We start from the raw sequence: 26,403 nt of genomic DNA, 5'->3' as shown, positions 1-26,403 counted from the left end.
AGCAGGTGGCCAGCAGATGTTGGTGAATCCATCAGCCCACTTACAGACAATGATCGGTTCTGAGGTATTGATTTCTTTGTAACCAAGAAGAGCTCTGCATGCCCCATGTTGGGGACCTGGGATGGGTGGGAGGCTGGGTGGGGTTTTTCCCTTTATCTCTTCCCTTACCCCGGATACAGAAAAAAAAAATAATAATATTAATGTGGAAACAATGGTCTTACCCACTTTCCTGTAGCCCTTGACCCTCTGTGCCTTAATCAACTGTGTAAAGATTACCAAAGTAGAAGAATTTTTTTAAAAAAAAGAGCTCTGCGTCTTGTTTTTCCTTTATATGGAGCATGAGTGAAGATTGACAAAAATTCTAGGTACACCAAACTAAACTTGAAAGACCGTGTCTTGAAGACATAAACACATGAAGGAGAAAGAGAACCTGTAGATGGGGTGGGGGAAGGGTAGGTGCAGGGCCCAGTGCAGTAGCCTAGCGGCTAAATCCTCACCACGCATGTGCTGGGATCCCATATGGGTGCCGGTTCATGTCCAACTACTCCACTTCCCATCCAGCTCCCTGCTTGTGGCCTGGGAAAGCAGTCGAAGATGGCCCAAAGCCTTGGGACCCTGCATCCACATGGGAGACCTGGAAGAGGCTCTTGGCTTTAGATAGGCTCAGCTCTAGATGTTGGGGCCACTTGGGGAGTGAACCAGCACATGGAAGACCTCTCTCTCTCTCTCTCTCTCCTTCTCTCTATAAATCTGCCTTGCCAATAAAAAAAAATAAAATAAATCTAACAAAGAGAAAGAAAGAAACAGCGAGAGAAAGAAAAGGAGCAGTACAAGACAGGAGAGCCAGCTGAGTGGCCGTTTAATGCCCGGGTGCACTCAAGTGGGGAGAGGGGTGTGGAGGTAAGAGACACAGCACTTGCCAATCGCACCCTCGAGGTGTCTAAAGGGGCAGGGGGGACCTGCTCATTCATTCATTCACTTGACAGTAACTATGCAGATTTTCTTTGCAAGACACTAGTTTGAGTGCTGGGGATGAGGTTAGAGGGAAACTCACAGGCTAGTTCACATGTGGGCAGAGAGACAGTAGGGCCAACAGGGGAGATGTAGCAAGACAGGATGCTGGCCCACAAACTTCAGAGCAGGTGACTACCACCATTCTAGGCGTGGACCTCATCAGGCTCAGAAATGCTGCTCCTTGCACAAGAAAGGCACATCACGAAGGCACAGCAGGAATGCCCAGATAGTCTCAAAACAGTGTTGAAATCTTCAAGAATGCACAAAGCTACCAGCATGGAAAGGGGGTGCTTCTGCGGGTGGAACGGCCCAAACAGACCCAGAAGCTCGAGGGCCCCTACAAGTAACTCAGCATGACAAAGCGGGGGAGAGGGCGGCAGGGTGGGGGGTGAGGGGGTGGAGAGCTGGGGCCCAGGGCAGAGGCAAGTTTGCACAAGACACCTACTGCGTGAAGAGCAACCCAAGTTGGAAAAACACCTGGAGGCTCTGGGGTCATAGTAGGCAGCCAGCAGTACCAGCTGAGGTGTGAGCTGGGGAAGCTGGGGCCTTTTGAGGCACACGAGTGCCAAACCCCACTAAGCAGGGAAGTGCCACTCTTCAGGGGCTAGCACTGTGGCACAGTGGAGGAAACCACCACCTGTGATGCCACCAATGCATGCGGGTGCTGGTTACAGACTCAGCTGCTCTACATTCCAACCAGCTCCCTGTTGACACGCCTGGGAAGGCAGTGCAAGTTGATACAAGTACTTGGGCCCCTAACAGCCATGCAGGAGACCCAGATGGAGTCCCAGGCCCCTGGCTTTGAGCTGACCCAGCCTCAGCTGTTGTGGTCACTTGGGAAGTGAACCATTTTATGGAAGACCTCTCTCTAGCTATGTTTATTAAACACCCACACACACAAAGACCCAGAACACAAAGAAGTGCCCACAACTCAACAGCCTCTGGGAGAAGCATAGGCTGGTGAGAGCTCCCCTGGGAGTGTTGCATGTATGCCAGGGGAGGTACCAGCAGAGCCATGCCACCCTTCACACACCCTCATCAAAACAGGGACACCTTGACAGGCTGGAGGTAGGAGGATTTCAGGGGAGAGGAGCCAGGAAAATCGCTCACTATTTATTTCACTTTCACTTTGAACACCCCAGACAGGGCAAGCAGCAGCACTGACCTGGGCATGCGGAGAGCTGGCTGCAGTCCCAGTGACCTGAGCAACCTTAGGCACATGACCTCATTCTGGGACCCGGCATCCCTCCCCGCCCTGACCCTGCCCACTGTACCCATGACAGCATCCTGGGGAGTCTGTGTGTACTTCCTCACACTAGGAAGGCAGGCAGGAAAGAGATGGGTCCTGCCCCGGCCCTCAACAAAGTTTTAACAAGGGAGCGCAGGCAGGTAGTGCAGAGCACCAGGGAAGACATTCTTGGGCACATTTTCCAGGCCATCCTACTGCCAGTCCAGCCCAGTCCAGCCCAGTCCAGCTGTGCTCCGGGAGTGGGAAGAGGAAGTAGTGAGTTGTTTTACAATCCATCAAATTAATTGCCCCAAATGGGAAATTCACAGGCCTCTGACAGCCTCCCATAATCTCCCTGGCCCTAATCTCCCAAGAAGGAATGTGTGGACTCTAATCTGCTCAACCCCAGTTCTTACTCCCCGCCCCACCCCTTTCCCCCCACCTGGAGCCTCAGAGAAACCTCCACCCCAGGGCCAGGGTGCTCCCTCAACCCCAAAGCTCCCCAGCTAGTGGCTGGCCCAGACCTGACTCCACCCACCTGAGCCAGCTGAGCAGACCTTGGCCTCACTTCCTCTCTCCCCTCTCAGGGAGAGCTGCCCAGCCAGCCCCTTTGGTAAACACACCTTTTGCTCCCTCCTGCTTCTCCTCCTTCAGACAGGCCAGCCTGGCAGGTGGCAGTACCAGGAAGAGTCGGGCGCTGTAGAACAAGACCTGAATGAGGCATGGGCACCTGTTCGACCCTCAGCCTGCCCAACACCTGCTGGGAAGCCCCCTGCCCATTTCTGGACGTTGCTGTCATCTGAGCTTCTTCCCTGATCCATGACAACCTGAGTCTCCACCCTCAAACTGTAGTCAGTCACAGGTTTCATGAAAGCTGCTAACAGGCCTTCCAGTCCAATGGGGACACCCTACTCCCTCCAGACAATCTCCTGTAAATCCTCTCCCCCACATCTTCACCCCACACGCCCTAGCCTCCTCCAGGCCTCTGCTTCTGCTGCAACCTGTGCCCACCTGTCTGGCAGAAGAAAGTCCCTATCTAGGCTCAACTCCAATGTCTCTTCCCTCACTAAGGCCTCCTGGGTCCCTTTCTTCTCAACACTTGTATCAGTCCCTCCTCCTGCCTCTTACGTGCAACTGGGCATTCTCTCACGTACTGTGACCATCAAGGAATTCATTTTATTGCAAAGTATTGCAGAGGGCCCTGCAAGCCTAGAACCACACCCCTGGCACGGAACAGGTGCTGGTCACCACACGGTGATATTTTCCAGGCCAGGCTCCTCAAAGTTGATTACAGTCCCGAAAGCCAGCACTGCGCTTAATAACCTGTCTAAAACCCGTCTCCTTGACAAAGCACTTCCTTGCTCATTGTCCCACAAAAGTTCTGCACGGCCAGGATGGACTCAGCCCCCTTCCAGAAAGGGCAACTGGCTTACTCAAGGTCACACAGCTGAAAAAGGGTCAAGCCTGGAATTAAATCCAGGCCTTCTAATTCTACCTCTTCTAATTTTGTGTTCTCCTCTCAACTCCTGGGGGCTCATGCAACCTTGCAACCTGCTGGGGAGATCTGAGCTTGAACAGATACAAGCAGACACCTCTCCTTGGGACTCCCTCCCTGGTAGCCACACCCAGCAGAGGACAGCTGAAAGCCTAGGCAGAGTTTCCTTCCTCCTCCATCCCATGCTTGATTATCTCTGATGTCAGCGAACCCACCACATACCAAGCTATTTCAGGAGACTCTGCTGCAAACCTGGAGCCGAAACCTTTCTCCCCGTGGCTTTTATGGGAATGTGACTCTCCTATGTGACAGCTCCTGAGGTACTTGCAGCCAGCACCCTTATCTCTATGGTTTTTCTCTTTCCTGTGAGAAATCTGCCCTCTGTTCCTTCAGGAGGGTGTGCCGTCACGCTCACCCTCTCGGAAGGGCTCCAAATGACCACCTCCTTTAAAGGGCGGTCCCAGAATAGGACCATAAGGCCTTGTTACAAGGCCCACGCGTCTAACAACTTTGCAACATGAAACAAAAATTCACATTTGAGTGGTCCTAGTATCCTGCTGATTCTACCAAGCCCAGGCCAGCAACCACCTCTGTACCAGAGGGGCCTGGCCATGCAGGACCACAGAGAAAGCTCCTCCTTCAGCTTGCTGTACTGGGCCTGCAGAACTCTGGAGACAGACATGGCTTCCACCCCTTCTGCCATTTGCTGATTACCCACAGACAAATTCCTCCTCCTCGCCAAGTTCCAAGTTTCTCAGCTACAAAATGCAGACAGTTGTGACCTCACCAGACTGTTCTGAACTATAAATGAGACAAACTATTGAGGTACCTGGCCCACAGCAGGAGCTTGCCCAAAGTCAAAGTGGTTGAGTCAGCATGAGCTCTGAATGCAAGTCTCTGGCCTTAGGTGGCAATGCTACAGCCCTCTCCATTTGCTTATACCAGGGTCTTTATCATCCTGAATAGCATCTTTGGTTTATCTCCCTGCCCCGGACTGTGAATGCCTTGAAGACCTTGTTTGTGTAGCCTCGATCTGTCATGGCTCAAAGAGGCAGCAAATACAAGGTAATGGATGAAGAAGTACATGAGCAAGATGGCCACCTTCTCCCTCTCTCAGTACCTCCAGTGCCATCAGGGGCTGGAGAGCAGAAGAAACAATGCATCTCATACAGGCTGACAGGTCTGAGTCATGCCAGCAATATCCCTAACACTATCCTCAGGTCCTTTGCACTATCTGCACCAACAAGACCTCCAAGGTTGGGGAGGTTTGCTTAAAGAAGCTGCTGGAGCTGGGCTGGGCTGAGCACGCTTAGCTGAGCAGTGGCCAGGAAGGCCCTGGTAACACTGAGATTGCACAGGTCCCACACAGGGGAGCGAGATGGCAGGATCTCTCCAGAGTTCTCTAGAGGCTTCGCTTCAGTAAAGACACCCTTGCGCCGTTCTGAGTTAACCAATGGACATAAGACATACCACATGCCCGTTTATTCAAAAGACTGTCTCAAAGCCGAGTCATGCCACAGTTACAAACCATCTGTGCCACTCACTGCTGAACACCACACTGTCCCAGTTGCCCAACTACTGACAGTCTTTCAGCGCCCGCTGTGGATTTCTTCTAGAGCCTTTCCAAGTACTCCTTTTTTAAAAACAAAATATCTATATATTTTATTTATTTGAAAGGCAGAGACAGAGAAGCAGGTTGAGATCACTCATCCATACCCCTAAATCCCATAACAGCTGGGGCTGGGCCAGAGCAAAACCAGGAGGAACCAGGAACTTAAGTACTGGAGCCATCATCTGCTGCTTCCCAGAGTGCACTGTGACAGGAAGTTGGAGCTGAACCAGAGCCTGCACTTGAACCCAGGTACTCCGGTATGCCCCAGTTAGTGCCAGCCTCTGCTCTACACCTTTTAATGCTTCCAATGCACTGAAAGTCTTGGTTCCATCAATTCTGAAACTCAATTACCCCCTCCTAACAAATGGGCACACAGTTTGCAGCCTCACAGCGAAACCAGACAACTGCACAGAGTCAGTATTCCTTCCGGTCTGTTACATCCCAGAACTGCAAATTGCACTGTTGTCTGGGGCACGGCTTAGCTCCAGCTCCATGGGGAGTGTGGCCAGCGTCTCCTCTGGCTGATGCAAGTGTCTGTGTGGCTCTGGGAACTCACTGAGCAAGCAAACACTCCCAGTGGCTAGCTGGTAAGCCAACCCGTAGGAACTCACTGAAGCCACTGAGGACCAGTGAGACAGAGAATGTCTGTTTCCAGCTACAAAAAGAAGCCAGCACAAGATGTAAACAAAGATGCCACGTGGTCCCCAGACCAGAGAGGAGTCTTTGGGGACACCTGAGTCAGAGTACAGCTCCTCCCTCGGCCTCTGGGACTCTAAAGCAAGGAGGCACCTGCCAGTTAGTCTAGTCGGCTCACCAGGCAGAGTCCCAGCAACAGAGACTACAAAGTGTTCACCCAACTGATAATAAACAATCACAGTTACTTGGTGAGCATCTACTTGTTACAACCAATATTCAGCAGTCAGCGCTTATAGCCTTGACCAAAACAGGGCTCCTTACACTCACAAAGATTAAATCTTAGTGGGAAGAGATAAATTTAAATGGATATCTGGGTAAAAACAAAGTAGTGCTAACAGAACAGAGTGTGCTGGAGACTGAGAGTCAAGCATAAAGGCCACCTGAACAGAGATCTGGCCACAAAGGAGAACCAATGAGATGCAGAAGTTCCCGGCAACGTGCCGAATGCCAGGTGGTCCTGGTCATTGCCAGAGGCTCACATGAGGTAGACCCAAGGACGAGCTCCAGCTCGTACATGCAAGTTCAGGAACAACGTCCCTGCAGAGACCCAGGCGGTGGGAAGGCCTTCAGCTCTGGCTGGGAGAGCCCCTGGAAAAGCTGCCCCTGGCTCCTCAGGGTGTAGGGAAGAGCTCTTTCAGCAGGAAGCAGAGGAGGCGGCCTGGTAATGTGGGCTCAATCCTGGCTTCAGCACACCTGCTGCAGACTCCGGTCCCACTCAGTTCCTCGTGTGTGAGTGAGAATCCTGACAGACCAGTGTAGGGCTCCTACTGCATATTCAGGAATACGAATATGTAAAATGTGCTGTGCCACACAACAGCTGACCAACAGGTGTGACATTGGGATATACTGACAGTTTCTAGCTGTTTGACCTAGACCTTGTCGTTCCGTGGGACACTGTGTTCTCACCTATCCAATGGGAAAAAAGGGGGTGAGGAGAAAAAACAGTTTGGGACACCTGCTTCCAATCCCAGGGTGCCAGTTCGAGTCCTAGCTTTTCTGCTCCCCATTTAGCTCCCTACTAATGCCCAACCCCAGAACTATAGCAGATAATGGCTCAAGTCCTTGGGTCCCTGCCACCCACACTGGGAGACCCAAATGGAATTCTAATAGTTCCTGGCTTAGGCCCAGCCCATCCCTGGCTGTTACGGGAATTTGGGGAGTGAGCAAGTAGATGAATGATCTCTGTCTCTATTCCACTCACATAAAATGAAAATAGGGGGCCCTGCACGGTAACTTAGCAGCTAAAGTCCTTGACTTGTATGCGCCAGGATCCCATATGGGTGCTGGTGGCCCCGCCCACCCAGCTCCCTGCTTGTGGCCTGGGAAAACAGTTGAGGATGGACCAAAGCTTTGGGACCCTGCACTTGTGTGAGAGACCAGGAAGAGGCTCCTGGCTTTGGATTGGCTCTGCTCCACCCGTTGCAGCCACTTGGGGAATGAATCATCAGACAGAAGATCTTCCTCTTTTCCTCTCTGTATATCTGCCTTTTCAATAAAAATAAATGTTTTAAAAAATGAAAATATGTAAATGAAACATTATTTTAAATGGGAGGAATAATATATTTCAGGGCTGTGCTGAGAGTCACAACAAATATGCGTGAGAACCGTCAGTCACAGCAAGAGGTTTAGTGCCGTGAAATGCTCTCTGGCCTCCAAGTGACATTTGATGCGACCGCATGGAATGTTCCTCCACCCCAGCACTGCCCTGCCACCTGCCCGGATCCTGTGAGCCCTGAGGCTCAAGAAGGCCCCTGACCCAGCCTCTCTCTCCTGCCTCACACAGGGTATGCACTCCAGCAGGCTGGGCTGAGGCCCCTGGGTGAATTCTAAACCTGAGCCCAGGCTCCAGGCAGCCAGAGATAGCCAGCATCCGTGGAGACCTCTGCTTTCCTCATTCCCGCAGCTCTCCCTGCTGCTGGTACAGACCACCCAGAACACGAACTCGGAGCCACCCGAGTCCATAAGCACTGGACAAGTTAGTAGCTGCCGGGGATAAAGCTCCTTTCTTGTCTCTGGATGTCCTCCTGATAGGGAAACAGCACCAGGCCTGCAGGTGCTGATGGCCCTACCTCACACACTTGGGAACATTATGGTCACCATTTTCGTCATGCCCACCACCTGGGTTAAAGTTTAAACGTCCTGAGAAGGACTTCGGTAAAGCCTGCATAGCAATCATCAACCACAGAACCCAGTGCCAAAGACCTGAGAGCAATCCAGAAAGAAAAGTGGCAGCTTCCCCACTTGCTCTCTTTTCTACCATTTTCATCTACTTTTGTATTCTAAATATTTATTTACTTGAAAGTCAGAATTAGAGAGAGGGAGAGATAGAAAGATCTACTATCCACTGGTTCACTCCCCAAATGGGTTCACTAACCAGGGCTGGGCCAGTCCAAAGCCAGGAGCTTCATCCAGGTCTCCCACATGGGTACAGGGGTCCAAGCACTTGGGCCACCTTTCACTGCTTTCCCAGGCATATTTGCAGGAAACTAGATCAGAAGTACAGCAGCCAGGACTCAAACAGGCATCTATATGGGATGCCGGCACCTCAGGCTGTAGCTTTACCCAGTACACCAGTTCCTCTTGTAGGGAGACTTAAGCGGGGAGAGGATATAGGGAAGCAGATGATTAAGGGATCATGGCAAACTGGGGGAGAATAAGGACAACTATAAAGAGGCTTTCCCCCCACATTCTTCACTTGGTTTTAGCACACACCTGTTAATTTTACCCCAGCATCTTGTCCTTCCTCCTCCTTCCTCACGGCCCCACACCATGCCAATGCTGCCGGTGGAAGTTGAGGCACCATGTGCCTGGGCAGCAAACCAGGTTCCCTGTTGGACAGTGTGAGGACTATTAGATTTGACTCAGGGCTGTCAGCAACTTCCCTTGGAGGACACTATGGTACCTCCAGGCACCAGGGGATAACTGGGCCACTCCTCACACACCAGCACCATGCAGCCAAGTGACAGCAGTTTGAACAATCTGCCTCCTCCTGGCTAGGAGGCCAATCTACCTTCCTGAGGGGTGGCAGGGTAGCCACATGTGTTCCTACCTACTTTTCCCGGCTAATATGTGTAAAGGTACAGCATGGGCTGCAGCATCAAAAAAAGCAGAGCAGTCCCTTCTGCAACCTCTTCTGTCCATGTGTCCTTGAGCATGTCATGTCCTTACACAGCAAGCCCAGGCCACATCCTCTCCCACCAGCATTCAGACTCCTTGCACCAAACAAACCCCTGCTGGTCTTCAAGGTCCAGCTGTGGCTCCACCGCCCCCCAGCTTACTCTGGCCAACCCCTCCTTTGTGCCCCCACTTCCCACACTTCTTACATTACCCTTAAGTTATGTGCATGGTAACCTCTCATCAGCAACATGCCTACCAGAGTGCAGGGTCCCAAGCTCCCGAGGACACCAGTGGTGCAAGATTCACTGGGCACGTTGTGGGAGGCAACTCCACAGCAGCAAACACAACAAGCAACACGCCAACAGCACACTAAGCTTGCAGCGCTAATCAACAGCCAGCACACAGCAGTGCTTCCTAGACTGACTGCCCTGATTATTTCATAGTATCTCATCTAATTCCCATCACAATTATTATTATCCCCATTTTATATATGAAAATACTGATGTTTGCTCTGGGCCACACGGGGTAGCAAGCAGCGGATGTAAGACGTGAACCCAGGCAATCCTTTCCCAGAGCCCATGCTCCTAACCACAGGCTGTTCTGCCTTTCTATGCTATGTATTCTACTCTGCTCATCTTGATAGCCACAAGCCATAAGCCAATGCCTAGCAACAAGCATTCAGTGAAAATCTGCCAAACACATGGATCCCCAAATGAGCACCCACTTCTCTTTTCTTCCCAGCTCCACTGGTCTTTCCTGACTCATGCAGTCCCTGCAGCACCTCACTCCTGAGGATGTCCCTCTTTGTGTGGCACCTGTGCTACTTACCTTGACACTTAGTCATACACCACCTGACCATCCCATCACCTGAAGCCACGGGGACATCTGGCCTTACCAGCTCTCTTGTGTCTACCCCCAAGAGAATAACAAATAGGAGGCCAGGGACACAGCCAAAATGGCTACAGAAATTCTAAGCTGAATCCAGTCTCTGTTCGTTGGAGCCTTCTCTCCCAACCCCCAACCCAGGGTAAGGTTCAGTTCAGATGTGATCTTTGCTATAGCTACACCGAACTGTCTCAGCCCACAGCAATGACAGCCAAGGTCATCATTAGGATGCAGCAAGGGAACTTGCACGTTTTTCAACTTTGATTCAGCCCTACAGGACATGGAACACAACTAAGTTAGAGGCCCACCACTGAGTCTCTGAACCAGCTGGGCAGTATAGACAGATGCCTCCTGTGTACACTGGAAGACAAGAATCCTGCAGGAGCTAAGTCAAGGAATTATCCAGCTATAGCTGGACTGGTATTGCCATTAGAGAGAAAAGAGAGATCAGTACTCATGAAAACAGATATTAAAATCTGCGCTGGGAGCTGAGTACTACACAGATGTTCTCATTTAATCTCTGCAAACAAACAAACAAACAAACAAAAAAACGCATGGGACAGACAACAGCATGGCCTTGTTTTCCTCTACTCGCCTATAAAACCCACCTGAGTTCCACAACCAACAGTCAGGCACCCCATTCTGTGGCTCACATAGCTGCCCCATGTAAAGTGCGCAGTGGCAATAGCGGGCTACGCGAGAGGCCAAGCGCAATGGACGCTCTCTGAGGAGCAGCTCCTCCCCCTCCTTCCCTTGACACCTGCGCATGAGGCCGGCTATGCCATCCAGTGAAGGGGAGCCACCTTGCAGTCCTCAGGAGTCTGCAGGGAGGCAAGTCTGAGTCACATCTCGCTCTAGATGGACAGGACAAGAGAGTCAGGGAACTGCTAACAACCAGCAGGCCGGAAATCAGGGCCTCAGTCAGGCAGAGTCTCCTGGGCCACACAGTGCTTAGTCCAATCGCAAAGTTCAAGTTCAAGACTGTCATTGTGGTATGGCAGATTAAGTCCCTTGTCTGCAGCACCAATAATTGGGGCCACTTGGGGAATAAACCAGCAATTGGAAGATGGCTCTCTGTCTCTCCATCTCTTCAACCCTGCCTTGAAAACATAAATAAACTGATAATAATAATAAAAGCTTAATCTGGGTGTGACTCAGCCTCATGGACACCAGCCTGGTCAGGTTCAGTCAGGTTCCAGGCTGGAGCAAGCAGGTTCAGCCAAGCAGGAGCCAAGGGGTTCCCTTGTCCTATGCTCTCTCTGCTCCTTAGGACATTTCTGTCCCTACCCAGGTGCCACTACTCTCACTACAACCACTTCACAATACCCCTGATGTGCTTATGGGGAAAGAAAAACACCTGCTCCACCCACAGCTCCCTTCCCCACTCCCACCAGAAATGTCCAAGGACAAGCTGCTAAGCAAGTACCCTCTCAAAGCCACAAGAAAGCACAAGAACAGGGCTCCGAAGCTAATGCTCCTCCAAAGGCAGACTCATCCACTAGGAAGAGGAGCTCTTCACTGAGTGTGTGGCTGGGGCAGGGGACTCCAACCCTACAGAGAGACAAGTTTTCGGGATAAGCCCAGGAAAGAATCCCTGGCCTCTATATACGGCAGCGAGAACAGCTCAGGTGGCCCTAACCAGCCAGGGGATTTCCTCTACTCGCCTGACAGGTGCAAGAGAGCCAAGACCCCAGGGCCTCCCTCAGCCAGGCTCAGAGCTGGGTGTGGCCTTCTCCACAAGATGCAGCCTGGACCACCCTCGCACATGGTCTGTCGCATGGCCCAGCAGGGAGCATGCTGGAGACGGGCCAAGCCAGGCACAGGGACTGAGGTGACCTCACTGAAGGGCTGCTGGGCACCCTGGTTCTGCTATCTCACACCTGTGCATTGGGAGCCTTCACCTCCCCTATCGGCGCCTCCATCTCCTCCCCTGTAAGATGAGAACGATCACAGTACCTGCCTTGTGAGCCTGGCATGGGCAGGAAAGAAGCCCGTGTCTGTGAAGTCACTTGCACGTGGCTGGCGCTAGGTAAACAGCCACAAAATAAGCAAATGAAATAATGGGCTTCTCACTAAGGCAACCCTGCTGCCCCAGCGCTCAGCTTACTAGCACCCAGCACCCAGTAGGAGCCAATGGTGCTGAAGGAGAAAGAGCAAAGCCTCAGAACCTGCCACTGACTCAGGAGGCAGCCGGCAAGGTCCTCCGCCGCACAGCGACGGTGTCCCTCCGCTCCCCAGGCTCAACTCGGGAATCGACACTGTATCTGGGGCTCTAACTGGAGTATCCGTCTATTCTCAGAGCAGGAAGACAATTATGCTCCCCAAAAGAAACCATGCGGCGCCACACCCACAAAGCCTTCCACGCATTCCCAGGTGAGGAGGAAAGAGTGACGCCAGAGGCCCAGGGAGCTCTCGGCAGCCCCCACCCACACACCAGGGCTAAAAATGTGTAATTATTCAAAGTCTCAGTAAATGGATGTAATTTTGGGTGCCACCAACTCCCTTTGGAAATGCATTAGTGGTACAGTGATTATAGATACTTCGTTTCATAACATTCATTTTTTTTCCTTTTTTCTTTTCCATATCACCAAGTTAAAATGTGCTGAGAAAAATATCTTCCCCAGTGCTTTCCATTAGAGGGTAGGGAATCATTTCTCCTCACCTGGTTCCGAACCATTGATTTTGCGGCATCCCTCCTGCATACACCCTGGAGACCCAAATTTCCTCCCAGTCAATTCTCTCCTCCAATCAATTCTCTCCGTCCTAAGTCTGCCTCACTGGGGAGAGCCACACCCAACATGGAATCCATCAGGCCATGGCTCTCTGTCAGAGTGCTCCTCCCACCCTGCCTCGGCCTGCAGGGAGCAGGCGAGCTGTTCACGGCACCGGCTCCCCATATCCCCCAGGACCTGCTCAGGGAAGGAGGCGATGTCTGACACCTCTCTGACTTACCCATTGCCACCACTGTGTGATGGGACACGTAGAGTTGGCAGCACTTCCACTGACCCCCTCACTGCAGCCTGCTTGCTTTCCACGGCTGTCAGCACCATTCACTTGGCACCACCTGCCCCCCTTCATCCTTCTCCACCTTCAGGAAGGTCATCCCCTGGTTCCAGAGGTCTGACATGTGGAACTCCCAGCCCAATTCTCCCTGCCCCTCTGCTGCAGGCAGGCAAAGGTTCCATGCATTGGTCATTCACAAGATGAACCACCAGTGCCTCCTCAGGGACTGGCAACAGCATCTGGGTAGAGGTGAGAGCAGCACACTCCTCAGCTCAATTGAGAAAACCAATGGAAAAGAAGCTCCCTAGAAGCCTGGCTCATGGAGAGGGGTGGGGACGAGCAAACAAGGCCCCTCACACAGTTTCATCTGACCAGTACACACAGACATTCTCCTTCTAACAAAAGCCTCACAAGGTTGAGTACCTACTAGGTGCAGGGTGACACCATCACGCTAAGCGCTGCAGATTAAATCAGAAGAAAACTGCATCCTTGTTAGGCCGTCAGGGAAGCTGAGCTGAGACGGAGTTCGCTTTCAGAGCTGCAGGTAAGAATCACCTGTGCAGCCCCGCCCCCACCCCTATCACTGGGAAGGTTCTGGCTTGGTGTTCTAGAATGCCACTGTAATTCAGCTTCACCCTTTTTGCTCCTTGTGAAGTATTCCAATACATGCACCAAAGGAACTGTCCCCCTCTACACACACACACAAAATAAAAAAGAGCTAGAAGCCCTGCTCGGCAGTACAAACATCCGTGCTAACACCTGGGAGCCCTAGGGGTTGGGGCACAGATGGAGCGGAAATAAAACGTGGCCACCTGAAGGACTAAACTGCTCAGGGCCAGGTGTTTGGCCTACAGTGCAGACTCCACATTCCACACAGGAGTGCCTGGCTCTGGTCCCCATTCTGGCTTCCTGTCAAGTCCCTGCCTCCCATATGGGAGACGTAGATTGAATTCTCACTTCCAGCTTTGACTGGGCATGACCAAACAGGGCTTTCCAGATAAGGGGTCTTTTCAAACTTTATAAAAAGGCATCAATCACTTAGTGCCCAACTTCCCTTTCAAGACAAGTCTCCCACCTGGGAAAGCTGCCTGCAGGCTAACTCAACCCTGAGAGATTTCCTTAGAAAGGACACAGGCACCTTATTTGACTCCAGGAAGGGGCTTCCAAAGGACAACACTGGTCCTTAAAGGTTGCATGGCACGCATGGGTTGCCAAGCACTGGTTCTGAGATGGCAGGAGAGTCACTGGCCCCAATTCTTTTTTTTTTTTTTAAGATTTATTTATTTTTATATCTGACCTTCTAATAAAAGAAAGGCAGATTGACAGAAAGATCTTCCACCTGCTGATTCACTCCCCAAGTGGCTGCAGTGGCCGGAGCTCAGCTGATTCAAAGCCAGGAGCCAGGAGCCAGAAAATTCCTCCAGGTCTCCCATATGAGTGCAGGGTCCCAAAGCTTTAGGTCGTCTTCCACGGCTTTCCCAGGCCACGAGCAGGGAGCTGGATGGGAAGGGGAGCAGCCAGGATTAGAACCGACGCCCATATGGGATCCTGGTGTGTGCAAGGCAAGGACTTTAACCACTAGGTAACCACGTCAGACCCCACTGTCCCCATTTCTCAGATGAAGATGCATCTGAAGACACAGAGCGTCTCAGGGGCCTGCCCAGGCTGGGAGCTGAGCTAGGATTGGCACTCAGATCTGCTGTCTGACATGGGAACACCTCTCAGGCAGGCATGGAGGAACGCTCACAGTCTGAAGTCAGGCCACCTGCGGAGGACTTCTGCAGGGCCTGTCCCCAGTCCTCACACAGCTGCAGCATCCCTCACAGCCACCCACCACTGCACACTCCCTGTGGTGGCCTTCTTCACCTTCCTCACTCTCCCCTCCCTCGGGAGGGCGTAGCCCAGATCCTCACACACATGCTGTCCAGTGGCCCTCTCCAGAAGACAGAGATGGGGAGCTAGCTATGCTTCTCTCCCTGGCACCCAGTGTGAAGACAACAGTGTGAAAAAAAAAAAGTTGCTGGTGGATTAGCTGAATCCTTGCCCTAAAGCATGCAGAGTCCATGACCTGCTCCTTCAGTGAGATGCTCACCTCTCTACCCCGCTACCTCTCTACCTCTCAAGGCAGCCCATGGCTCCATCTGGGAACAACTTTGGGAAATTCAGCTACCCATACTGCACAGGCTACTGAATGAATCTGAGCCACTGCTCTGGCTCTATCCCTCCCAGAAAAAGGACAACTCATCTCCACTTTGCCTAGGGGGAAAGCAGTCAGGAGAAGGCATAGCCAGGGGCCGGGGCATGGGGCACAGAGTTGGAGTGGGACTCCTGCTCCCCAACACATGCCCCCTCCCCGCCCCTGCCTTCCCCAGGCACACTGCACTCTCTCTGCAAGGCAGAGAGTTTGCAGGCAGCACAGGAGGCAGCCAGCAGCCCTGGGAAGAGACTGCTTGCTAACTCCAAGCTGTCAGACCTGGAGAGGGTGAAGGTACTTCCTTGGCAGAAAAAGCTCCCAAGAAACCCTGAGAACATTGGCTGTGATGTTGGATAAAAACTTCTGGCATGACCTAGAAGACAGCCTGGCTCTAAGCAGGCTTAAGAGGCTTGTCAGTCCCTAAGCTGGGGTCAGCTGACATCTGTGTGGTGTGGGGAGTGGGAGGTGGGGACAGATGGGAGGATGCCCCAGCTGAATGAAGTCCACTCCCCTAGAGCTCCAACGATCTTCCACTGTCCTGCCCAGGGACCATTCTTCTATCCTGTGGGGATGGAGTTTCTGAGAGAGGCCAAAGGGAAAGAGGAAGTGTCTTCTGTCATCAGGGAAGATGCAGAGAAACAGCTTTCAGACAGATCCACAGAACAGTGTTGGGGCCAGGACTGTGATGTAATGAGTTAAGATCCTGCCTACAGTGCTGGTCTCCCATATGGGCTTCAGTTAAAATCCCTGCTGCTCCACTTTGGAACCAGCTCCCTGCTAATGTACATGGGAAAACAATGGAGGTTGGCCCTACCTTCCGGGGCTCCTGCACCCACATGGGAGATATAGAAGAAGCTCCTGGCTTCAGTCTAGCCCAGTCCTGGCTATTGCAGCCATGAAGGGAGTGAGTCAATAGATGGAGGATCTCTCTCCCCACCCCACACTATCCCCCAAAGGGGGGGGGGGGGAAGGAGGAGAAACAGAAAAAGAAAATCAGAGCCAAGTAATGAGGAGAACTAGAGGCATCACATGCCATCGTGGAAATCACATAAATTTTTGAGCCAAGAAGATCAGGTTCAGGTCCCAGGTTCCTCAGGGATACTCTAGCCTTGAAATCTTTTAATAACCCTTTGCAGCCTCCAGTGCCTAGTGCAAAGTGCAGACCATCATTTAAACAGCATGAATGCATTTCCAACCAACATCAAGATTACTGTGACACCTGAGACCTGTGAAACGCCAGGTCATGGGTCTATCCTTCAGCAGTCAGAGCTGATCACCAGACAGCTGCTTGGCTTAACAAGACACATCTGCGCAGCCCTAGATGTGCCTGGAAAGAGGTACCGGAAGCCATCCTCACATAGTTTACGCTGCACTCTTGGTCATCGGACCCTTGCACCTAGACAAGTTGCCTGTGCTCATGAGGCAGCATAGTCTTTCATGGCAAGGCTATATAGTATTTAAAATTTGTTTATTTATGTGAAAAATGACAAGGAGAGACAGATCTTCTGTTCCTGGTTCACTCCCCAAATGTCTGTAACAGCTGTGCCTGGTTTACATTAAAGCCACAGGCCCCAACTCCATCTAGGCCCCCTGCTGGGTGGCAAGACTTGCGTGATCATTGCTGCTCCCTGAGTGCACCAACAGGGAGTTTCACTGGGAAATGAATCAGCAAATCGAAATTTTTTTCTAATTCTGTCTTTCAAATTTTATTTTTTTTTTAATTAGAAAACCAGAAATACAGAGAGGAGGAGACACAGAGAGGAAGACCTTCCATTTGCTGATTCACTTCCCAAGTGGTTGCAATGTCCAGAGCTGAGCTGATCCAAAGTCAGAAGCCAGGAGTTTCTTCTGGGTCTCCCACTCAGGTGCAGGGTTCCAAGTCTTTGGGCCGTCTTCAACTGCTTTCCTAGGCCACAGGCAGGGAGCTGGATGAGAAGGCAGGGCCTCTGGGATTAGAACCAGTGCCCATATTGGATCCCAGTGCATGCAATTTTTCCCCAAAACCATTTAATCATTCAAGAGCAAATACATTTTTCAGAGCACTTATCTGAGGGGACGGTAGGCAGAAGCCTATATAATACATTAGGCTGAGAGGGTAAAGCCGGCATGAAGTTTTAGACAGAAGCCACATGTGGATAGCACTTCCTGTCCTCTGGGCTCCTGGGGGAGCTGGCCCCAGCCTTGCTGTCATCAGATCCATGGTCTAAAAGCCCGAGAAGCCCTGGAGTAGGGGAAGAACATGCCCTGAGTTCTGGAAGAGCAGAGGGTGGACGGTGTGCAACTCCCAGGAAGTTCCCTGACCCCAGCTGAGCCCAGAGACCAGGCAACATGTGTGATCGCGCTGACAATACACTCCATAAACAACCAGACATTAGTTCCAAACACATCTTGTTTCACAAAACTGAAAAGCCAATGTTTTGACAGCCGTTTGGAAACAACAGGCAAACAGAACCATATTTCCCTACGCGCAACCTGCCAATGTTTGCTGACAATTTGGTGCCAATTTCCTGAGATGCCGCTGCCCAACACCCAGCGGGAAGATCCCAAATCAGCCTGTCCTCCAAAGACACAGAACACCTTGTGGCATCACCAAGCAGTCCACAACCCAACGTGCGCTCCTCCATTGACCTCCCCAAGTCCTCTACCTAGGAAGCCCCACACTTAAATTCCTGCAACTCTCAGACAAGACTGGAAAGAGTGTCCCCAAAGCAGCAGAAGCCTACACCGAGCCCCTTCAGGCACACACAGCCCTGTGAGGTGCGGGGACACGCTGGCCTCTCTGATACCTACTGCTCCCCCGCCTCGGGGCTTAAGAAACACCTTGCAAACCATTCTCCTTGGAAAAGTGTTTCCAGATCCTTTTGGGGGTTGTCCTGAGACTGAGGCAAGGATTATTATTCCTAATCCTTCCTTTGTCGTTGAATACAACATTTGTTTCCTATAGAACCCAACATTTAAATTCATGAACCTGTTTTCACCCTGGATGAATAACCAGGAAGCGAAACGTACAGTGTGGGACCATGCCAACACCTGCCAGACTGGGGGAGCCTTTCCTTAACCTTCAATGGCAAGAGGTTGCAGAATTTCCAGTTCAAGTACATGTAAGTGGCCAGCCAGTCTGTGTGTAATTGCTACCCCCGGGCTGGAGATAAAGTTCCCACAGGCACCTCAACAAGAAACAACCAACAGGTTGGCAAGTTATAAGACAACTTTCACTTACATCAAGTTTAATCAGGGAGCGGAACATGTGGTAACCAGGACAGACCCCTTCTGAGGATGGCCTGGAAGATAGTCCATGGTGACGGTGACTTTAACTTCAAGAGGGCTGCTTCCTGGGCTGTCCGGTACTCCCTGGCTTTCTTAAGGCCCTTTAAAGCCCTACAGCTGACTGGGATCCCAAGCTTCACTTCCTCAGTTCTCTCCTCTCCCTTGAGCTTCAGACTTAAAAACAGGTTGCTGAAAACAAAACACATACCCTGTGAATTTTGTCTAGCCTCCAGAGGGGTAACCCTCTCAAAGTATTATAAAGTCTTCATCTCATGCCCGGTTCCTTTAGTCGACAGGATGGGCTCTTAACTCCAGCCTCTGGATCCCAAGCCCTGCTGGGCCTAACTGCTCTTGACCCTGCCTATTGGTGCCTGGACATGGGCATTCTGGACCTGAAGTGTCTCAGGATGGGACTGGTTTGAGGTGACTCATCATAGCAAGGAAATGCCCTGACACTGTTTAAGACATTACACTTCAGGGACTGATGGCGTGGCCTAGTGGCTAAAGTCCTCATCTTGCACACACCAGGATTTCATATGGGCGCCAGTTCTAATCCCGGTAGCTCCACTTCCCATCCAGCTCCCTGCTTGTGGCCTGGAAAGGCAGTCAAGGACGGCCCAAAGCTTTGGGACCCTGCACCCGTGTGAGAGACCCGGAAGAGGTTCCTGGTTCCCGGCTTCGGATCGGCGCGCACTGGCCATTGTGGTCACTTGGGGAGTGAATCATCGGACGGAAGAGCTTCCTCTCTGTCTCTCCTCCTCTCTGTATATCTGACTTTGTAATAAAAAAAAAAAATCTTTAAAAAAAAAAGACATTACACTTCACAATGGAGATGTTAAACTCTAAAATTCATAGTAAGAATTTAAAATTTCAATTTTTCTTTATTTAAAATGACATCAAATAGTAACTTTTGAAAACCATGCCAAACTAAGGGAAAGAACAAAGAGAAAGGAACCCATTTCCTGTGTTAGCACCTTTCCTTCGTACTGTGTTTTGAACAAGGAGAGCCCTGTGCTTTCCTTTGCACTGGGCCTGAAACCTTGCTTGCCCTGCCTTTAGGACCTGATTCAGGCCAAATGATCAAAGAGAGAACAGTCAGCCATGCCCCAAGCCTCAGAACGGTTCTCCCAAGAGTCTCCTTGCCCTCTCAGGGGCAGGTATACAAAAGGAGAATGGCATGAATTTTTTTCATAAGATTTTTAAAAAGCTTTTTATTGGTAAAGCAGGTTTTACAAAGTGGAGAAATAAAAAGATGTTCCATCCGCTGATTCTCTTCCCAAATGGCCATAACGGCTGGAGCTGAGCCTATCCTAAACCAGGAGCCAGGAGTTTCTTCCGGGTCTGCCACACAGGTGCAGGGTCCCAAGGCTTTGGACTGTCCTCCACTGCTTTGCCAGGCCACAAGCAGGGAGCTAGATGAAAAGTGGAGCAGCTGGACACAAATCCGTGCCCAAGGGATACCAGTGCTTGCAGGTAGAGGAATAGGCAGTTGAGCCATTATACTAGCCTTGAGAATAGCACTTAGACAGGATGACCCTGAGAGGCCACAACGCTAAGAAAGGACCCAGAATGAGCCAGAAGGGGCTTTGTGCAATCAGCTGATTCTGGCCAGCACCCTGCAGCCAAATCACAAGGGACGATGCCAAAGTCAGATAGCCAGGGAGGGTGTGGGGGCCTGTCCAAGGGCCAAGAGCCACAGAGCACTGACGCTCCAAGGCTGCTTGAGGCTCCCACTTGACAGCAAGTGCCTAAATCCAAATACCCAGGGCCTCGGTAGCAGACTGGCCAGGCCCATCCCAGCTGCCTGGCTTTTCCTTCCTGCCAAGTGCCTGCGCAGTGCCCAGCCCTGGCTGGGGTCAACAACTCAGAGCCAGGAAACAGGAGCATCCTTGGCCCAGGAAGGATAAACAGGTCCTTCTTCTCTGTCACTCATCATTTTTCTGACACAGGAGCCTGTTCAAGGGGAGAACTGCTATAGGAGAATCCAGTCCACAGAGTCGCAGAAGCCCAGAAGAGCAGCTGAACTCAACACTCTAGTCCCCCAGGACTCTTCTGGAGGTCTCCCTTAATGTCTTTCCGGTGTTAGACCTGGCATTGTGGCATATAAGCTGCCACCTGCAATGCCAGCATCCCTTATCAGAACACTGATACAAGTCCTGGCTGCTCTGCTTCTGATCCAGCTCTCTGCCAACATGCCTGGGAAAGCAGCAGAAGATGGTGCAAGTACTTGGGCCCCTGTCACCAATGTGGGAGACCAGGAGGAAACCCCTGGCTTTGGCCTGGCCCAGTCCCAGCCTTTGCACCCATTTGGGGAGTTAACCAGTAGATGGAAGACCTCTCTCTACCTCCCTCTCTCTATAACTGCTTTTCAAATTAAATAATTACTAAAGAAAACAGGCGATGTCTGCCAAGGAGGGTTTGCTAAAAGATTACTGATGTCTTCCTATTTTTTTTTTTTTTTTTACAAGTAAGACATACCCCTTGCCACCAGTCAGCAGAGGATATCCAGGGTTCTCGCCGAAGATGCTTTCCAGGGCAACTCATAGTCCCCAGGAACAGAAAAGAGGCATGCCCTTGAGCAGTCTCACAGAGAGCAATGGCACACGGGCAGCAAGTCCTTTCTCTGCCTCCCACCTGTGACCCACACTCGGAACTACCACTATAGCACTGTGGTAGCCACAGTGGACTGTCATCTTCTGTAGAGACAGGTCTGTGGTTATAGACTGGTCCCAGCTCTAACACCACGGCCAAGTCACTGAACCTTCACGGACCCAAGTTTTGTCATCAAAACAAAAGAGAGGAGGGAGATAAGTCCTGCTCAGCTAGTTCTGGGGACTGTTAGAAGGAAACGGTAACAGAAGGTCACAGTTTGCTGTCAGAATGCCCAGGATTTCTAGCAAGTCTCCACAGCCTTAAGATAGGACTGGCAACAGTGCCAGCCTCAGCAAGCTGCTGTGACAAGGAGCTCAGTAGTAGGTACAGAAAAGGACCCAGAAAGATCAGGCTAATGCATTCACCATCTCTGCTGTTCCTGGTGCTGTTGCTGATGACACTGTGTGTGTTATCACAACCACTATCATACCTTGCTACCTGCAAAGGGACCTGTGGAAAAGAAGTCTTCTGAAAGCAGGTATCAGCGTCATCTAGGGTAAGATCCTGAGGCTCTGGTGTCCTCGCACTGTCCCTCAGTAACACAAGAATTAATCCCAAATTGCAGAAAGCAAGTGTAAAAACCACCTGTCTTCACTCAAGGCTTTCTGCTGCAACAAAGGGTCTCTGGAGAGTTTTAAACAGCTGTTAAACATCAGGAGCCATGACACAGCCTGCATGCCTCCCACAACTACCCTGTGCAAGACCCACCCAGAAAAATACAACCACCTGTGCTGGCACATGGCTCCACATAGCACTTCTGATGTCTTACCAGAGGACCTTCTCATTTCCCAAAATCATTCATTCAGAAAATATCTGAGCAACTCTACGAAGGCAGACCAAAGCAAAACATCTTTGATGTGCAGATAAGGAAAATAATTACTCCCAAAACCAAAAATCCCTCAAGAAATTATAATGTAAGAAAGAGGAAATAACACAGCACCAAAACCTGGCTTCCAGCCTTCTCATATGGCTTGCAGGGGACACTGTGGCACACTGCTTTCCTGCAGGCCTGGGAGGAATCAGTCAAAGCCCTGAGGAATAGGGAACCAGACTTGCTGTAGGATAATCACCCAGTACCTCATGGAGGGGGTCAACAAAAGGGATGAGGCATCACTACAGTCTTCAGAGACCCACACACACTTCCAAGGACCCTAGACTGGCTGTGAGCAACACTCCGGGGCACTGCAGCCTTTCTGGCCCCATACGTGAAGGGCCCAGCCATGGTACAACCGTGAGACATCTGCCCTGAACACAGCTCTCTCACCAGTTCAGAAACACAGCTCCGTGACTGCCCAATCTGCTGGCTTGTTTCCCCACATCCCTGCACACTTCCCATCAGAACACCACGCTCTACAATATACCACTTAACAAAAGCGAGCTGCTCCTCAGCACACATCCTTCCCACCAAGCCAAGGCCTTCATTTGCCTTTACCATGCAGCCACCCGGAGGGACTGACCATCCTTCCCGATCCATGTCCTCAGCCTGTAATTTCTCTTCTACCTTCTCCAGGAAGCCTTCTGGGCTTCCTCCCACCTTCTCAGCCCTGTTGGCTTGGCCTCTCCCCATAACCCCCTATGTATTGTGCTGCCCTAAGACAGTGGTTGCCTCTTCTTTTCTACCCCTCTCTCTGCCTGCATGATTTCATCGGATCCCATGGCTATATTCCAGATCTCCTCAGTCCCTTTCCTCCCCCAGGCTTCAGCCTCATACCATGGCACCTCAAACATTTTACAGAAAATGGAATTAAAAGATAATGCTAATTTATCCCACCCCTGCCAAAATGTGAACTCCATGCAGGGTTTCTTCATACAATGCGTTTCCCATGAACATTTCTGTGCATCCTTCTACTCACCTCTGACATTACATGGCAAAGTGTCTCCATTCTCCCCGCTCTCCAACCTGCTGCTGCCCCTGCCTGCACGTGCACCAACCCCTAAGACGCTCAAGCCTCTGGGAATCACCCTTGACTTGGCTTTCCACAGGATATCCAATTAACCAACATGGTCTAGAGACATAACCACTGACCACGACAGTGCAGGTACCTACCTGACGCATCAGCTGTCCCCTGGGGCTCTCCTGCCTCCCCCCAGAACAGCAACCTAACACCTCCCCATAGCAGGTGATCATTCTAAAAAACGCAAACCAAACCATGTCACACCCCACTGAAATAAAACCCTCAGGGATGTCTCATGGCTCTTAGAGTAAGGTTTAGAAACACCTGACTTGGGCTCCCAAAGCCTGTACCATGGCCCTGCCTCTTACCTCCACCCTGTCTCATGTTACCTTCAGTGTCTTTCTGCTGCTTGAACTCGAAGCTCTTTGACGCCTTAAGCTTTGACTCTTCCCAAAGCAGGATGACTTCACCATCACAGGATGGCTCCTTCTCATTGGATTCTAGCTCAGACCTCACCTATTCAGAAATGCCACCCCTGAACTCCCAGTCCAACCCAGTCACCAGGCATGCCACATCACTCTGCCTTAGTTTAATGTTCAGCACAGTAGTAACCATTAACATTATGCTTACTTGTTTCCTTATCTGCTGCTCCTTTCCCTCCCCCACTGGATTGCAATCTCCTTGAGGAATGAGAATAAATCTCACCCATCAGCTTTTCAACCACTACAGCAAAGCCAAGCCTGGGGAGGGGAGTGCCTTTGGATACCCTGATCCACACTCCCTGACAGTATCTCCAAGAGATGCCTTCTGACTCACAGTGCCCTAGAGCATCCCCAGTCCTACACTCAGGCCGGGGCCCAGCTCTTTGGCTGGTTCATTCATTCAGAGGACAAACATTTACCCAGCACAGCCGCAATGCCAGGCACTGGGGCAAGGGATCAAAAGCAGTCTGTGACCTCTCGGAGCTCCCGGGCAGAGCGGGAGAGAGTCTCAAAGGCGCCTGCACTGCCTACTCCAGGCCTGGTTCTCACAGCCCCTTCTCCCCTCCTGCAGAATAACCGGGCCTGGGGAATCAGCAAGTGGTGCTAAGGGCTCCCAGCCTTTGCCCGAGACTTGTGCCCTACACCAGCAGCTACTGCACCAGCAGCTAAGGCAGAGACGCTGCATGATCCCAGAAGGATATGCGCCCACCGGCTACCTCCACCTCCAGGTCGGTAGCAGGACCTAGCGCAGGAGTGTGGGTACGATTCCTACTGCTGTCCACAGAACACAGCCTGACAGAAAGCCTCTTTAGCGACATCCTCTGCCTGCCCCACGCCCCACCAGCACCACATCCCTGCAGGCCCCAAGACCCTCCTCATTCCATTCCTCCACAGTGCCATCCAGCCCAACCCGGAGCCCGCACTCGGCCAAGCGGCGCAGCACTGCACCCGGTGGGGGGTGTGTCCATCCCAATCTTGCCCCCCACCCCACAGCGGACCGGGCCCAGCCAACGGCGATGCGCAACCCACCGTGCCCCCCAACCACCCCCGTCCCGAGCCCGCCACACAGCTAGAGCAAACAAAACCCAGACGAGTACAGCCGCGGCGCGTTGCGCGCCAACTCGTCCGGACCCGCGCGCCAACTCGTCCGGACCCGCGCGCCAGGAGAGGCAGGGGGCGCCAACCCGGGCTCGGGCGGGACCCCCACGGCACAGGTGCGCCAGCACTTGTGCGGGCCTAGACTCACTCACTCGATGAAGTAGCTGGCTCCCTCCTCCGTGAAGCCCTCCTCCCAGCCGCGGGGCAGGTCTGAGGAAACGCAAGAGAAGTCGATCAAACTTGGGCGGCCTCGTGCGTTCCCCTTGACCCCTAGCCGCCAGCCCGAGCCCACCTGAGCGGATCATGTGGCCCGAGTTGACGGGCTCCCCGGTGCGCGGGTGAAGCCAGGTCGTGCAGCGGAGCTGGTCACTGCGGGGAGAAAGGTGCACCTGTTAGCTTCGCCGCCGCCGCCTCACCCGTGCTCCCGCCCGCACCCCGCAACTCCCTCGCCGCACTTGACGAAGAAGACGCGGCCGTCCCGGCACACGCCGTAGGACCAGTGCTCAGGTAAGGTGTCCCGCCCGACCGTCGCCGCCATGTTCGCCGCGCGCGGAGCCGGGGCCGCCGCCGGGCGGGGGAGGGGGCGGGAGCCGCGGCGCGGGCGGGGCCGGGGGCGCGGCGGGCTGGGCCTGTTCGGAGCCCCGGAGCGCGCCCGGCAGCTCCGGCGGCGAGCGGGCTCCTCGGGGCTCCTCGGGGCCCCTCGGGGCCCTGGTGTCCGGAGTCCGCCGACGCTCCGGGCCGGCCGAGCGCGGTGCGCGCGGCCTTTGTCCCCACGCCTTCCCCGCCCCCCGGCCCGCCGACCGAGAGCGCCCCTTGGCCCCGCAGACCCGCGCTGGGCGGGGGCGGCTGGAACGGGAGAACTCGCGGACTCACCGAGCCCTCAGCCCTGCTAGCGCTCTCCAGGACCTAAGTTTCTGGCTGATCCCAGGAACGCCGGACAGGTTCCTGGCGCATTCCCCGCCCCCGCACTCCTTCGGTCAGATAAAGTTGGTTATAAAGTCTGCCCGGGATGACTGCGTAGATTTATTGAAGGGACACTGGTGCAAAATGCTTGGCCGGACCCTGGCGCACGTTGGGCACTTGGGTGCAGTTCCCAGCACCACTACCACAACCCCGGGCTACAGCGACTCTGGCTGCTGCCTTCAGTTCCAGCCCCGGGAGGGAACATTGGGGTGCTGAGGGCTGGGCTGCGCTGCCTCCATTCCTTGCGGCAGGGGCAGCCAGGCCGGACCACTGCTGGGGGCTCTGGATCCCCTCTAAGGGCCCCTCTGCGCGGGGTAAGCCTCCTCTCTCTCTTCATTGCTTATTCTCCCTCCACTCCCCACCCCTCCCACTCCCGCTCGCTAATTTGCACTTGTTTGGTATTCTTATTTGTTGTGATTACCTTGTTGTAAATGTGTTTGCTCCTCTCTCACCGGAGCCCCACCCGCCCTCAATCGGCTGGATAAAGAGGAGGGCCTGGATTCAACGCACACCAGCACCTGAAACCGCTTCTGACTCGGTAAATGCCAAATGAGTGGAGCACATTGCGCACCCACACCCCAGACAAATCACCAGCAGCAGCAGCCACAAACAGGCCCAGCGTTGGGCAAGTGTGTCAGGCCCCACCTCTCAGGTGCTTGGGCTCCAGTTCGTGGGTGGAAGCTTACCTGAAAGTGAGGCTCGAGGCAGTGTGGGCATGCACTGCTCAAAGGATGCCCTGGACCAGGAGAACTGGGCTGCACCCTGAGGGCTGGATGCCCATTGAGCGCCCACCACCCCACAC

The 26,403-nt window shown here is 52.6% G+C and overlaps 1 protein-coding gene across 3 annotated transcripts in view; it reads right to left on the bottom strand.

Annotated features, from left to right (window-relative positions):
- The window catches only part of PLEKHA7 (pleckstrin homology domain containing A7), a 211,446-nt gene extending 186,101 nt beyond the window's left edge, over positions 1-25,345 (bottom strand). Inside the window, exons 1-3 of one of the 3 annotated variants that reach the window (XM_058663296.1) lie at positions 25,094-25,345; positions 24,931-25,007; positions 24,791-24,848 (exon numbers count right to left, since the gene is read on the bottom strand). In XM_058663296.1, the coding sequence (XP_058519279.1) occupies positions 24,791-24,848; positions 24,931-25,007; positions 25,094-25,176 (218 nt within the window). In that variant the 5' untranslated portion in view covers positions 25,177-25,345. Of the gene's footprint in view, positions 1-24,786; positions 24,849-24,930; positions 25,008-25,093 lie in introns of those variants that run through there. The other 2 variants (XM_058663297.1, XM_058663299.1) reach the window with 2 other exon arrangements.
- Positions 25,346-26,403: the final 1,058 nt, after the last annotated feature.

Source organism: Ochotona princeps, chromosome 4 (genome assembly GCF_030435755.1).
Source record: "Ochotona princeps isolate mOchPri1 chromosome 4, mOchPri1.hap1, whole genome shotgun sequence".
Taxonomy (NCBI): domain Eukaryota; kingdom Metazoa; phylum Chordata; class Mammalia; order Lagomorpha; family Ochotonidae; genus Ochotona; species Ochotona princeps.
The sequence above is the reverse complement of the archived record's forward strand: the minus strand, read 5'-3'. Positions and strand labels throughout refer to the sequence as shown.